This window comes from Perkinsus marinus (genome assembly GCF_000006405.1).
Source record: "Perkinsus marinus ATCC 50983 genomic scaffold scf_1104296968428, whole genome shotgun sequence".
Classification (NCBI taxonomy): Eukaryota; Perkinsozoa; order Perkinsida; family Perkinsidae; genus Perkinsus; species Perkinsus marinus.
The window spans coordinates 69,397-81,531 of record NW_003203153.1 but is presented as its reverse complement, the minus strand read 5'-3'; the positions used below and the strand labels follow the sequence as shown (position 1 = coordinate 81,531).

General features: G+C 46.0%; 6 protein-coding genes across 6 annotated transcripts; 2 read left to right on the top strand and 4 right to left on the bottom strand.

The window, feature by feature from the left end:
- Positions 1 to 832: 832 nt before the first annotated feature.
- Positions 833 to 1,959, top strand: Pmar_PMAR009079 (hypothetical protein; the record flags this gene model as incomplete). The annotated part of the gene is made up of 3 exons (XM_002768395.1): positions 833 to 1,604; positions 1,638 to 1,883; positions 1,913 to 1,959. The coding sequence occupies 3 exons, from the start codon at positions 833 to 835 to the stop codon at positions 1,957 to 1,959; spliced, it is 1,065 nt and encodes a 354-aa protein (XP_002768441.1).
- Positions 1,960 to 2,641: 682 nt separating this feature from the next.
- Pmar_PMAR009078 (molecular chaperone DnaJ, putative) lies at positions 2,642 to 4,577 on the bottom strand. The gene is made up of 12 exons (XM_002768394.1): positions 4,497 to 4,577; positions 4,363 to 4,447; positions 4,158 to 4,318; positions 3,992 to 4,111; positions 3,842 to 3,942; positions 3,710 to 3,792; positions 3,600 to 3,665; positions 3,498 to 3,555; positions 3,359 to 3,452; positions 3,013 to 3,138; positions 2,791 to 2,968; positions 2,642 to 2,742 (listed from the first exon to the last, which is right to left on the bottom strand). The coding sequence occupies exons 1-12, from the start codon at positions 4,559 to 4,561 to the stop codon at positions 2,695 to 2,697; spliced, it is 1,185 nt and encodes a 394-aa protein (XP_002768440.1). The 5' UTR covers positions 4,562 to 4,577; the 3' UTR covers positions 2,642 to 2,694.
- Positions 4,578 to 4,836: 259 nt separating this feature from the next.
- On the top strand, positions 4,837 to 6,632 carry Pmar_PMAR009077 (hypothetical protein; the record flags this gene model as incomplete). Its single annotated transcript, XM_002768393.1, has 9 exons — positions 4,837 to 5,438; positions 5,484 to 5,625; positions 5,679 to 5,806; positions 5,851 to 5,936; positions 5,990 to 6,098; positions 6,142 to 6,224; positions 6,273 to 6,395; positions 6,440 to 6,527; positions 6,572 to 6,632. The coding sequence occupies 9 exons, from the start codon at positions 4,837 to 4,839 to the stop codon at positions 6,630 to 6,632; spliced, it is 1,422 nt and encodes a 473-aa protein (XP_002768439.1).
- A 1,097-nt stretch (positions 6,633 to 7,729) lies between these two features.
- Pmar_PMAR009076 (hypothetical protein) lies at positions 7,730 to 8,509 on the bottom strand (the record flags this gene model as incomplete). The annotated part of the gene is made up of 1 exon (XM_002768392.1): positions 7,730 to 8,509. One exon carries the CDS (start codon positions 8,507 to 8,509, stop codon positions 7,730 to 7,732), a length of 780 nt encoding a protein of 259 aa, XP_002768438.1.
- A 119-nt stretch (positions 8,510 to 8,628) lies between these two features.
- Positions 8,629 to 9,192, bottom strand: Pmar_PMAR009075 (hypothetical protein; the record flags this gene model as incomplete). The annotated part of the gene is made up of 1 exon (XM_002768391.1): positions 8,629 to 9,192. The coding sequence occupies one exon, from the start codon at positions 9,190 to 9,192 to the stop codon at positions 8,629 to 8,631; it is 564 nt and encodes a 187-aa protein (XP_002768437.1).
- A 1,495-nt stretch (positions 9,193 to 10,687) lies between these two features.
- On the bottom strand, positions 10,688 to 11,086 carry Pmar_PMAR009074 (conserved hypothetical protein; the record flags this gene model as incomplete). Its single annotated transcript, XM_002768390.1, has 2 exons — positions 10,688 to 10,954; positions 11,003 to 11,086. 2 exons carry the CDS (start codon positions 11,084 to 11,086, stop codon positions 10,688 to 10,690), a joined length of 351 nt encoding a protein of 116 aa, XP_002768436.1.
- Positions 11,087 to 12,135: the final 1,049 nt, after the last annotated feature.

The window sequence follows — 12,135 nt, the reverse complement described above, 5'->3', positions numbered from 1 at the left end:
CCAACCACAAGACATGAACCATGTCTTGTGAATCATGTCACATGATAATCATAATCAGAGTCACTGAAGTGTGCGGCACACTTCAGTGATGTAAGTGAATTCACCCTTGATACTGCCAAGCTGGATTTAACCGGACATTATATGCGGTTAAATCCAACTTGGCAGTATACGGTCCTGATACGGCTTTCGCCGGACAGGAATCATGAATAAGTTGTGGCGAAAGCCTGTCACAACACCAGATTTGAACAAATCACCTGGCGATATTCGACTCCGACTCGAGAACATACCAAGCGTGATCGATAAAAGGCGGATATCGCCAAAGATGGTGTAATCTTCATAAACAAATGATTATACCAATATATCGGCGTTTTGCGACACGTACTTGGCGAATACCGATAAGTTCACCAAGTTTTATAGCAATATGTGGGCCACGGGCATGTTACACCAATACCAAGTTGCTGTAACCGTGCGCACAGAACGAGATAGATCATTTGGGCGAACGAAACTACGGATTACCTCAACCAGTTTCCGCCACATCTCGGTGAAATTCGTTAGGTATCGAGGCCAGAGAGGTGAAATATGGTCCAGAAGCGGTCGTATCCCATGATTGAGCGTGTTGGCGAGAGTTCATTAGGACCCGAAATCGCCAAGCTTGGCGAGTTGGTGAAACCTGGTTCTCCGCGTTTCTGCGCTTTTTCAGCGGAGCGATGTCACCAAAGCGTCGTTTAGCGGAAATCTAACCATTTGAATAGTTTGAATTCGTAATGGTCATTACTAGGGGTCGTAATAGGAAGTGTAATGTGGTGGTAATTATTAGTTTAACTGTGTATGGATGAACCCTCCAATTTCGACCTTCGAGGACGACGAACTTTTTCTTAAGGAGGTTGTGGCAGCAGTAGCAGCAGAGCGACAAGACGGTGGCGCTGTGGCAACTATGGGTCGTCATGGTGGTAGCTTCTACGATGATGCCGACGGTGATACTGATGCAGCTCTGGTTACCACTACCGACACCAACGACAACATCCTTTTGGGTGATATATTACAAACCTTACAGCATTCCGAGGCCTTGTTGCGATCAGTTCGAGAAGAGAATTCTGGGCTTCGTACACATCTTGGTATACTAGAACAACAGTTGGACAGAACGAGGGAGAATCTCAGAGATCTAACCGCTCGTAAACTATTAGAGTCAACATCTATTACTTTATCGCCCCCTACTACCACCACTGTTAAGGCGGATTCTACAATCATTCCTGTTAATATGGAACAGGATACTGCAGAGGATGATGCTATCAGGGGTACAGCTAATAGTGCTGATAATGATGTTGCCTATTCTCATACTGTTGGTGCAAGTGAGGATCACTCTGCTAGTGTTAATACTAGGAGGTCATCTTCAACGAGGACCACTACTAAGCCTGTTAATAACTTTACTATATCTTGGTCGTCTGTCGTGAAGGGTGAGTTGACTGATACTACTACTACTGATAATGAGCATACTGCTACTCCTACTACCATCCCGGTTGATGCTATTCCTACTATGGGTGAGGAGAGTGACAGGAAGTATGATAGTGTTGATGAAGAGTACGGTTCTGGTGATCATGATGATGGTAGTGGTCCTTGGCCGTTGTGGCGTATTTTAGATATGTTGGCCTGCATCCCTGATGAACAGGTTGTATGTGTTAAGAAAATCCAATTGATTAAAGCTAATGTCTCTACTGTCCTTCATAAATATTTTTCTTCTTACGGTCACGTTGTGACCATTCTATTGTTGCAAAGGAAGACTCGATCTCATACATCCACATTGCCCCCTAACATGGGATTTGTGGTTATGAGTGACTCTGATGCTGTCAGGAGGATTCTCCATAATCCTGAACATAATATTCAAGGTAATCTATGTGAGACCACTTCCTTCCAGAACAAGCGCAAACTCGAGACCGGAACCGAGACGGTCTCGACATCTAATCCAGCCATCGGTGACAGGGGTATTCTGAGTGCTTTCGATAGTAAACCTGGTTCGCTACCGAGACATTCGATTAGCTCGATTGCTACCCCTTCATCACCATCTTGGACGGGCTCATCACCTTCGAGATCATATTCATCTCCATCATGGTCTTGCCGTGTTGGATATCATCTTCATTATGGTACCACTCAGAATGGTATCAATGATCATCATCCCTCCATTGCAGTGCATTACCACTGATACGAGTATCTGAGGTCTGACCTGTTGGCGGCTTCCCTCTCAGCAGGGAAGTCGTCGATGATGGCGGCGGTATTGAGAACGACAACTATGATGGATCTGTTTGTACTTTCAACTTTTTTGATGTCTCGTCATAGTTGTCTTCTTTTTTCTACATAGTGTATTAATATTCGACTGTTAAAGGTAATATCATTACCCTCAGCCTTCAATAGCCAGTAGCAGTTCCAATAGTGGGCAACGACTGGTACTATCGTCTGTGACTTCATATCATTATCTTCCTTAAAGGCTGTAATAACACGATGCACAGTATTGATTTCTGGTTATAAGTTGTCCATTGATAATGAACATCGCTTTTCTGTGTGAATACCTCTCTTGTGTTGATAGTAACAACGCAACTCAGTTGTGTTAATCTTGTCCAGGTAACACCTGGTAAGTGGCAATATTTACAAATGATGCAGCTTTGGTGGATAATGCGATAATAGAAGAGAATGCTAGCACGATCAATACCAGTACTGAACACTCTGTCTATACTGTCGAGGATATTTCTCCTGATACCATAACATGCTCATCTATCATTGCATCGTATCATGACTCACCTTCAATCGATTCAGTTTATCGCATGATGGACGGGGTGTATTCTTAGCTTGCTCTAATTGTTCCACTGAACGGTGGCGCTTGGCTAGCTGGATGTTCCGCACCATGCTCCGCTCCTCGAAATCACAATCCGCCAGCAGATTATTCACATATGACGTTTCCACAGTGGTATCAAATCTCCTAAGAGTGTAACCATAATATGGAGTCATAATGAATGATATTACTGTCGCTCAGTAGAGCCTGCAGGGTACTTGGCAGCATGGGTAGGTGGCACATAATATTGGATGTGCATGTCTGGAGTACTCTCCTGGACTGTATACGACTTTGTTGGAGTGAACGAAAACTTGGGCCTGATAGAAGTGATAGCAGTCTACAATGGCACACTAGACCAATACACAGCGGAATAGGGCGCATTCAGTGAACTCACGCCTCCAGCGAAATTCACCATCAGTTACAAGGTGTTAGTTTTGATGCGACTGTGGTCCGATAAAACATACAGAGTCTGCATTGCATACGAGACAATTCATCATCCAGTAAAATGGACACTGAGGAATATAATATTAGCATTACCTCTGATGGCTATAAGAACTATTCGTGTTGAAGTTAGCCAATAAGGTAACAACAAGTAGCATGATTAGGGGCAAAAACTGTAGGATGTTGAAACCTGAGACTGATGACCTGATACTAGCATAAAGAGCACTGAGCATACTGTTGGTATTATTCTGGTGGTATTGTTGTTGATGATGTTGAGCATGTTGAGCATAGAACTGAACAAATTGGGTGATATTCAATAACCAGAAGGATATAGTACCGGTGAGTTCTGTCGAGGTACGCCAAAGAATGCATCAAAAATATCCTGAGCTGTCATGAAGTCATCCTGCAAGAGAAAATAGACCACCAGGATACCGGTAGCTACCCTACTGGTCGCCCAGAGCTTCCCGAAGAGGATGCTGATTGTTCCGGATCTCTACCCGTCCGATCGTATGTACGACGCTTGCCTTCATCTGAAGGACAGAAGACTCCAATGGTGATGCTTCGATAGTGGATAGCTACCTGATAAACACTGGAATGCCTTGGAGACCTTCTTGAAGGCTTCCTCAGCTCCAGGTGCACTATTCTTATCGGGATGCAACTTAAGGGCCAATTTACGATACCTATATATAGGCCGATATGGATGATTACCCGAGGACAATAGACTACTACGCTTTCTTCACTTTAGCATCGACATCATTAGATCCATCATTCTTGTCTATCTGTAGGATCTGATAATAATCCTGAGTCCGCAGAACACGCTGCACTAAACGATTCTGCTCATCAGTGTATCTGCCACATCTAATCAGCGTCTGCCAAGCCGTCAGCTCTATCCTACGACTTCCCATCCTTATTAGTCCGTGAATTATCCCCATTCCCGGTGGGCTCAGCTCCCTTCCTATGTCGTACACCAGGAGGAGAGGCAGTAGTGGTCTTGGAGGCATCCGAACTCTTGGTAGAGGTCTCGGCATCACTAGAGTCCTTACCATCAGTCCGTACCTATTACCCTCTATTATTCGCTAACTTCAGTATGCATCCACTACCTTCTCCAGGAGGCTATGAGTATGAGGATCATCGTACATCCGTAAGGACTTCTCCAGAAAACGTATACATTTATCCCGGTCCCCACTGATGATCATCAAACATAATTGATGAGCACTCATGAGCTCACTATTACCTCTTCAAAGCGTTCATTCCAATATCCCGGCATCGCTTGGCCTCATCACGGTTGGCGATGGACATGATAATTATGTGGACTGCGAAAATGAGGCATTTATCGACGCAAGGTGTAGCACAAACATCTACCAAATTAACATCACTTTGGCAGGCAAAAAAGTGATAGTGGTGTGAATTTAGTGAAGGGGTGTGGGTAGTAGCTGCGAGGGGCGTCGTCGAAGTCTTGCCTTGCTTATCAAACTTGCGTTTCCTCAACTTCTGCGCAGATTCATCAAACTCGAGCATCGTGCATTGGTCGTCCTCGTCGTGACCGCGACTCTCTCATATTTTATTGTTACTCAATGGTTAGACCTCTTTACTTAGTAGTATCCTTAGCTCGGCTTGCTGCCGAGTCAAGCTCCAAGCTACCCGACACTAGGGTCCTTGTGGAAGACTTTGCTATCGCCTTCAAGAACGTCGTGAAGGAGATGAATGAGGTGAGCTCCTCTGTGAGGAATGCTACCATTACTGGTGTGGTCGATGAGTTGGGTGGGCTATTGGCTATGCTAGAGGTGCTAGCCAACCAGACACTTAACAATTGGCTAGCCCATGACATAGACGAGGAGACAAGGGTATTGTACACAGGCATTGAGGACTTCGTCAAGTCCTTGGACAATGTTACTCTACCACAACCAGTACGCGATGTTGAACATTACCTAGGAGAGGAGTCGCTACCTGTCCCGACAGTGCCTTTCCTCCCAGTTGGGGAAGCTACGCCTACCACACGTCGACCCGCCATCGCTAATACTACTGCTAATAATGGAACGCAGTCTCCGGCTACTGGTAATCAAACCAATACTCCTACCAAGGGTGGATACAAGATACCCCCTATACCAAAGGACATATTCGATAGACCTCGGGTAGGAGGTAAAGACAGCCCTCTCTTCGATGACTCAAGGCCACGGTAAGATCGTTGCTCTGCTTGCTGTTCACCATCTTATACCCTCAGACGCAGCATCCAACCCTTGCCCATTGTGGAGATACTTATCCTATTGAGTGTGTTATGTCTGGCTATGGTTGGTGGCCATTTCTGCATCAAAGCTCGTGCTGCTGCTGATAGGAACATTGGGTACATTTCCCGTTTGCCAAGAGTGAGTTGATCATTCACAGTAGTCGATCCGAAAATAGGACTTGTCATTGTCAGTCTGGTGGAGGCACTCTAACCTGTGAGGCCAATCCTACCGTGGATCGGTTCCTTGCTGTATTCGCCTATCGGAGGTTCGTACAGTATGGCCAAGGGGCTAAGTTGGAGATCAGACGTATTGCTGCTGAGTAAGGCTTGCGGCTCGCCTCTTCAAAGCACGGCTTCATTTCAGTGGACTACCTGAGATCAGCAGAGTCTTCGATGTAGAGAGTCTTGTGAAAAGAGAGGGCTTTGTAGACCAAGGCGACAGAGTCAAACGTGAGCCTATGATGAAGTATAACGATATTGTAGGCATTCCCGTTCTTGTGTAGTTGAGGACTTCCTCCATACAAGCAACCCTCTTGAGGCTGTGTTCATCACTAAGGAGGTGTTTTGGCCGGATTTCGAGGAGGTCAAGGAGAAGATAGTATCCAAACTACGGTGAGTAATACCTCTACTAGGATGGTCATGACGGAGATAGCAGGGATGCCGGGATTACTGGAAATATTGAGGTCTTCATACATGATACACCTGAGAACCTATTGGTGCGACAGAACAGTACATGGGGTACTATTTCCCACTAGTATGTGTTATCCTATCGTCATTGTACTTCAGCACGGTTCATCCGGGATAGGACTACCATGGCACTGTTGGCCCTAAGCCTTGTAGGCTTAGTATGGTACGTCCCCTACACTTGGATGAAGTCCAAACGCAAGGATGTAGTCGCCAAGTTCAGAGGTAGTATCATAGCTCAGATAGCCTTGTACTGGTTTTATCAACAGTGAAAATGTCTGGTGATGGTTATTGGAGGCTTATCAGAGATAAGGTTAATGCCATGGCTATACAGGCATCCAATATGCCTCCGCTGAGGTGAGCATATCGACTGTGCTCCACTCACTATCTACTGTGTGTAGTCCCACTACTACAGCAGTATCCTCCTTGGGTGTTAGTGGCGGCTCTGAGGTCGATGTTTAGAGCTGCTCTCCATGACCAATGTCTACCCGATGCTCATGCATTAGTTGTTCTGCACACTGCTGTTGTGTTATCATCGGTAGTGTTACCAAGGTAAAGTAGTATGTACCAATTCGCGTGTATACCCTTTAGCCACGTTACAAGGGAAACGAGTACTATGACGGGTAGTAGTCAGCATCCAGGTCGAGGTCTAGCCTTAGTTCACCCTATGTTTACTAGTCTGGCTCGGGCCCTTGGACCGGGGACCTGGATAGTCGTGCTATGGTGTCAGCATTGGCACACACTTTAGAGGATCAGGAAGGTGGGTAGTCCCAGGTAGCACTGAAGAGAACCTTCGTAGATAGCGGAGGTAGACGCTCCTCATAAAAGGTGTTATCAGAGATTCTGCATAGGCCGGGGTGAGGACTGGTAAGGTACCTTGTGACCAGCTGTTGAAGCAGCTGGCAATGGTAGTTACCACTACTCCAGTACTACGGAGAAAGCTTCCGACCAATACACGTAAGGCAATACACTCCACTGAGGTCCAAGTCGTACCGTCACACTGAGTGTGAGAGGCCCATCATGGCCCCGCCGCGTCGGGGTAAAATCTATGCCAGTATACTCTATATCGCCTACTTCCGAGTTGACGATACCAAGCTACTGCCATGTAGGGCTCTAACAGCGAGACATATCCTATTCTAGAGCCGAGAGGGTACGGCGCTCTCAGTGCTCAATACCGTTGCATCATCGGTGATATCCGGCGACCAGAGCCCGGCCGATTGCGAGCAAGTGGCGTATCCTATAGCCAATGTCATCAACACCGTGTCACCAACACACATCAGCTTAATGCTGCTCCATCCCTTCCTATTGATGTATGTGCCGATGTATGCAACTCAATACGGCCTTGTTACAGATAGCAAGACTTGATTATACACCAATAACTTATGAGTAACGAATGGGATGGTATAGCTTAGCTAATATCTTAGCTGATACAAATGGGGACAACGGAGACACAGATGTGCATACCGCAACAGTCTCAATTGACAACAGTTAACATAATATGTTCCCATATCAGCACACTCCCCCAAGTTGCCAGTAAATGACAACTTGTATACTAGCAGTCACTCTTTACGAGCAATTTTGTTAGACTTCAACATATCTGAGACTCTGTCGACTGCCCTCTTGCGGCTTCGTGTCATGACCCCAGCACCGTCATTCATAACAGCCTCTTGCCATATCTTCAACTCTTCTCGGCTCACTGGAGGTTCTTCCTCATGCACTTCGGGCTCAACCTCAACTTGCACACCCTTTTCCAGGAAGGTGGAAGAAGTAGGACCCTTACCGGTCTTAATAGGTCTTCGTCCTTTCTTCAACTGGTTTACAGGGCATTGCATGATCACATCGTCATCTGCCTTCTTCAAACTTATAGTTGCTCCATCACGGTCAACAACCTCATAGGGACCAGAAAATAAGGTACCATATTTTTCAGCAGTTGGGTTACGACGCCAGACAGTATCGCCAATTGTTATAGAGTCTTGGTCAGTACGTCGGATCTTGGCCAGTCGTCTTCTAGTTTCGCCCTTCCGGCGGATCCACAATGACTTCAGCTTTGATAAAGTACGGATATTGTCGTTGAGGTAAGCCTCCTTCAAGGAACCAAGTGGTTCAATTAAATCATCATACAGCAGTCCCGATCCTAGCCATTTCTTAATTTCAGCGATAGCAGATTGGTCACGTGTCAACAGTGTGGCCGTTAGACCACCAGTTGGTCTCATGCATAGCCATGGACATAAGTCATTGTCAGCTTCATAGGGGATGTTGTTTACGACATAGGTAGCCTTGCTCACCAAACACTTCAGGTCCCTGACACCCTCAATAGATCGACCACGATCATTAGTCATACACCTTATAACTGATGAAAACTCAGCATGTGGACGCTCAAGCCAACCTCGTCGTGCCGCATCGAACCCAAACGTGTATACATGGACAACATTGTGCTCAGCAAGGAGCTGCTTAAACCTTATAGACATGAAGCAGCTTCCTTGATCAGTTGCTGTAGAGGAGTAGATACATTATTGATGATATAGAAGTATTGGTAAGCACTTGACAGCTCCCCCGTGCCAGAAAATTGGATCTCTGGCTGATTCATAATAGTCTTCTTGAAAATCATGTAACCCCTCTTATCAGTCACACCAGAGAATCGGCCTCCCTCTATAACACCAGCAGACTTAGCTTGTTTGCTAATCTTCATGATAACCAAAGGCTCTATCACCAACGACGATTTGGCACTTCGGTCAGATTTAGTGCTATCGAGCTGTTGTTTGACCTCCTCAACAATACCATGCACTGTATTAGTAGGACCATCCTTGCTGTCATCGCCAGTAGCACCAGTAGTACCATTTGCATCATGTCTGGTCTTGTGATCAGCGTTGGACTCAAGCTGTGACTTAATACCTGCAATCGACTCCGTCAACGAATCTAGCTCCTTCTTCAACTGCCAAGCCCACACAGGTGGGGATTGCTCAGTACTGCTCTTCTTATTGTCATCAGTCAGTACTGGGTCAGACGCCTTGGGAGATACCATAGAGCAATTGAACCGTTACTTGTTGAACAGAGTGGTCTTTACACAAGAGCTTGAGGTAGTTGCTTCTCGGATGATTGTGCCGATGTATGCAACTCAATACGGCCTTGTTACAGATAGCAAGACTTGATTATACACCAATAACTTATGAGTAACGAATGGGATGGTATAGCTTAGCTAATATCTTAGCTGATACAAATGGGGACAACGGAGACACAGATGTGCATACCGCAACAGTCTCAATTGACAACAGTTAACATAATATGTTCCCATATCAGCACATGTGAACGTCCTCATATACAGTAGTTCCCAAAAGTGGTTCATGCCTTCTATCCACAACTCCTCTAACCGTCGGCATACGATACTCCAGACTGGAAAGATCGCTTATACGAGCAACTTCGTTCTCGGAGTGGTAGCATAAACCCGAGTCCTGCTCGTACCTCCAACAGGAAGCAGTAGGCTTCTTTCCAAGGTTCGTCACACATCAAAAGAATGTTCCACGTCCTAAGCACTGCGGAGTATGCAAGTACTTTCAACAGTGGAGGTGCAGTGTGCATAATATTGCCACTGCGCTCATCCCGTATAACCACGTTGGGGAGCACCTCCTATTGATCTAGACGTTGTCGGGATTATACGTGGTGTAATCGTAAGCTACTGTTCTTATGTCATACAGGCCGAGGTTCAACCATTGGCATTCTATACTACTTGTATTCCGTTTTCGAGGCTGTGAGGAAGTCCTTGTGAAATAGCCTCACCTTACCTGAAACCCTTACAGCAGCATCCTGATCCCCACGGTTTCCTACGGAATAAGTCCCCGAATTTCATTCAGCCTGTCCCTAGCCGTATCTTGCGCACGCGTGCAAATCTTACGATATCTTAGCATATGGGTTGCTACTACTCGTCATCAATAGCAATACGATGGTGATCGCGTGTTGAGCATCGCGCTCCGTGTGAGATGGTTATGATAGTGGTATGGGCGATGTAGCAGTATGCAGTAGTGGTAGGGTAGGACACATTACTGTTGATGAGGGAAGCAATGCTTAGTGCCTTCCTTGTCTACCATTGGAAGGCAATGCGAACATTGGGGATGTGATGAGTCATGTGGTCCAGCCTCCTCTACTACCTTGGTGCCGGGAGTAATGATAGCGATCTGTAGCATCCTCATAATAGTGGTTATAGTGCATGTAATACGGGGTCGATGATACAGGTGGGAGTATACAGGTAGAGGAGCCGCAGAGTAAGTCTGTAGAGTCATCTGCCGATGTAATACACAGCGGCAATGGTCAGAGGTTGAGGTGTGATGCTACTGTACATCCATGTTGTATATCATCATAATCTAATACAGCAGAAGTACTACACCCTCCAGCTGGAAACCCAAGTCCGAACCGGTGGACTTTGTAGACAGTAAGGAGGACATGGTAGTATGAGCCATGGACTGCTATAGTACCGGGTCGAGGTGGATGATAATAGTCAGCAGAGAGTCTGATGGAGAGGGATACTAACGATGGCCTGTCGAGAGCTGCATCGCTATCGAATGCCTCAGCAAAGGAACAGCGGTAGTAGTCGTAGTAGTAGTAGTAGTAGTAGTAGTAGTAGTAGTAGTAGTAGTAGTAGTAGTAGTAGTAGTAGTAGTAGTAGTGGTAGTAGTAGTAGTAGTAGTAGTAGTAGTAGTAGTAGTAGTAGTAGTAGTAGTAGTAGTAGTAGTAGTAGTAGTAGTAGTAGTAGTAATGGCATCATAAGGGTAGCCAAGCTCCTCCACAATGAGCTCAATGGATGTGCATTACCTCCGCCGAGTATCATAATAGACGAGGACTTGGCTGTAAGAGCTGCACAAGATATGGGAGTGAGACCGCAAACTACAGAGGTCATTGCTTCTGACCATTAACGCACCCATCATCACCGAGAGGAACACTAGTTGGTAGATATTCGATGAGGTATGGCCCAGTAGTGATTCGATGTCATCATCATCATCCTCTCTTTATTAGGCACAATGCCCTTCTTATTCAGTGGAGATCTCTCTCTTCTCCCACATGCCGCCCTAAGCATATATACCATTATCCATTTGGAGTGGTCCCCACTCGGTATGGTACAACTCATGAACACTGGCCATGCCAGGAGTACTCTTCCTGTTGAGGGGTCGACAATAGTCCCATTGTAGTGGTCTAGAGGAGAGAGTAGTATTGGGGGTATATAGTAGTCTTACATCGGCTCTATCATCATAACTTATTCCGCGGGCAACTCTCTTCTTTCGAAAGTGTGAAGGGGGCTGGTCGTGGTATACCACTTACACTACAGCTGCAGTGAGTGTAGTCGTACAGATGGTGATGCATCGTATGCCTGTTCGAAATCTCTCAACGTGCAGAGCAATACTCGTTTCGGCTCAGTAACCTCGGAAATGATGGTAGGAGAGGTGCCCATGGACTTAGTCTTCCGCTCAAGGATCGTCTATGATGGCTAGCCTTAGAGCACGTTCCTATTGCCTATCTACCACAGTATGCTATTGGTGGCATATCGCGGGTAAATATATCGGATATCATACATCTCTATCGTACGCTCGAGGGCTTCCCATGCAGACTAGCAGTATTTTTCGAGACCAGTCGTAGGAATGAGAGCTCATTATTCCATCATTATTACCATCACTCGATTGCCCATAAGCTGATGATGCATCTCCGGATGCAACGGTCATGAAACATGGGATATTCTCCCCGAGCATATTTGGTGCTCAGTTGGGGTAACATTCAGTCGGCCAACTTTATAACCTTCCCATTGACTATATCCTATTTCAGCACTATAATTAATCTCTTATGGGATGAGTTCACTAGAGGCGAATGCTAGGAGGGAGAGGAGGATTCTTCGTTGTTGTATCCTCCACCAGTTCCTCCACCACTCTATGCTCTCATTACTATTGCATGCTCCCCAGCGGTAGTCGGCACTGCTTTTGTATGC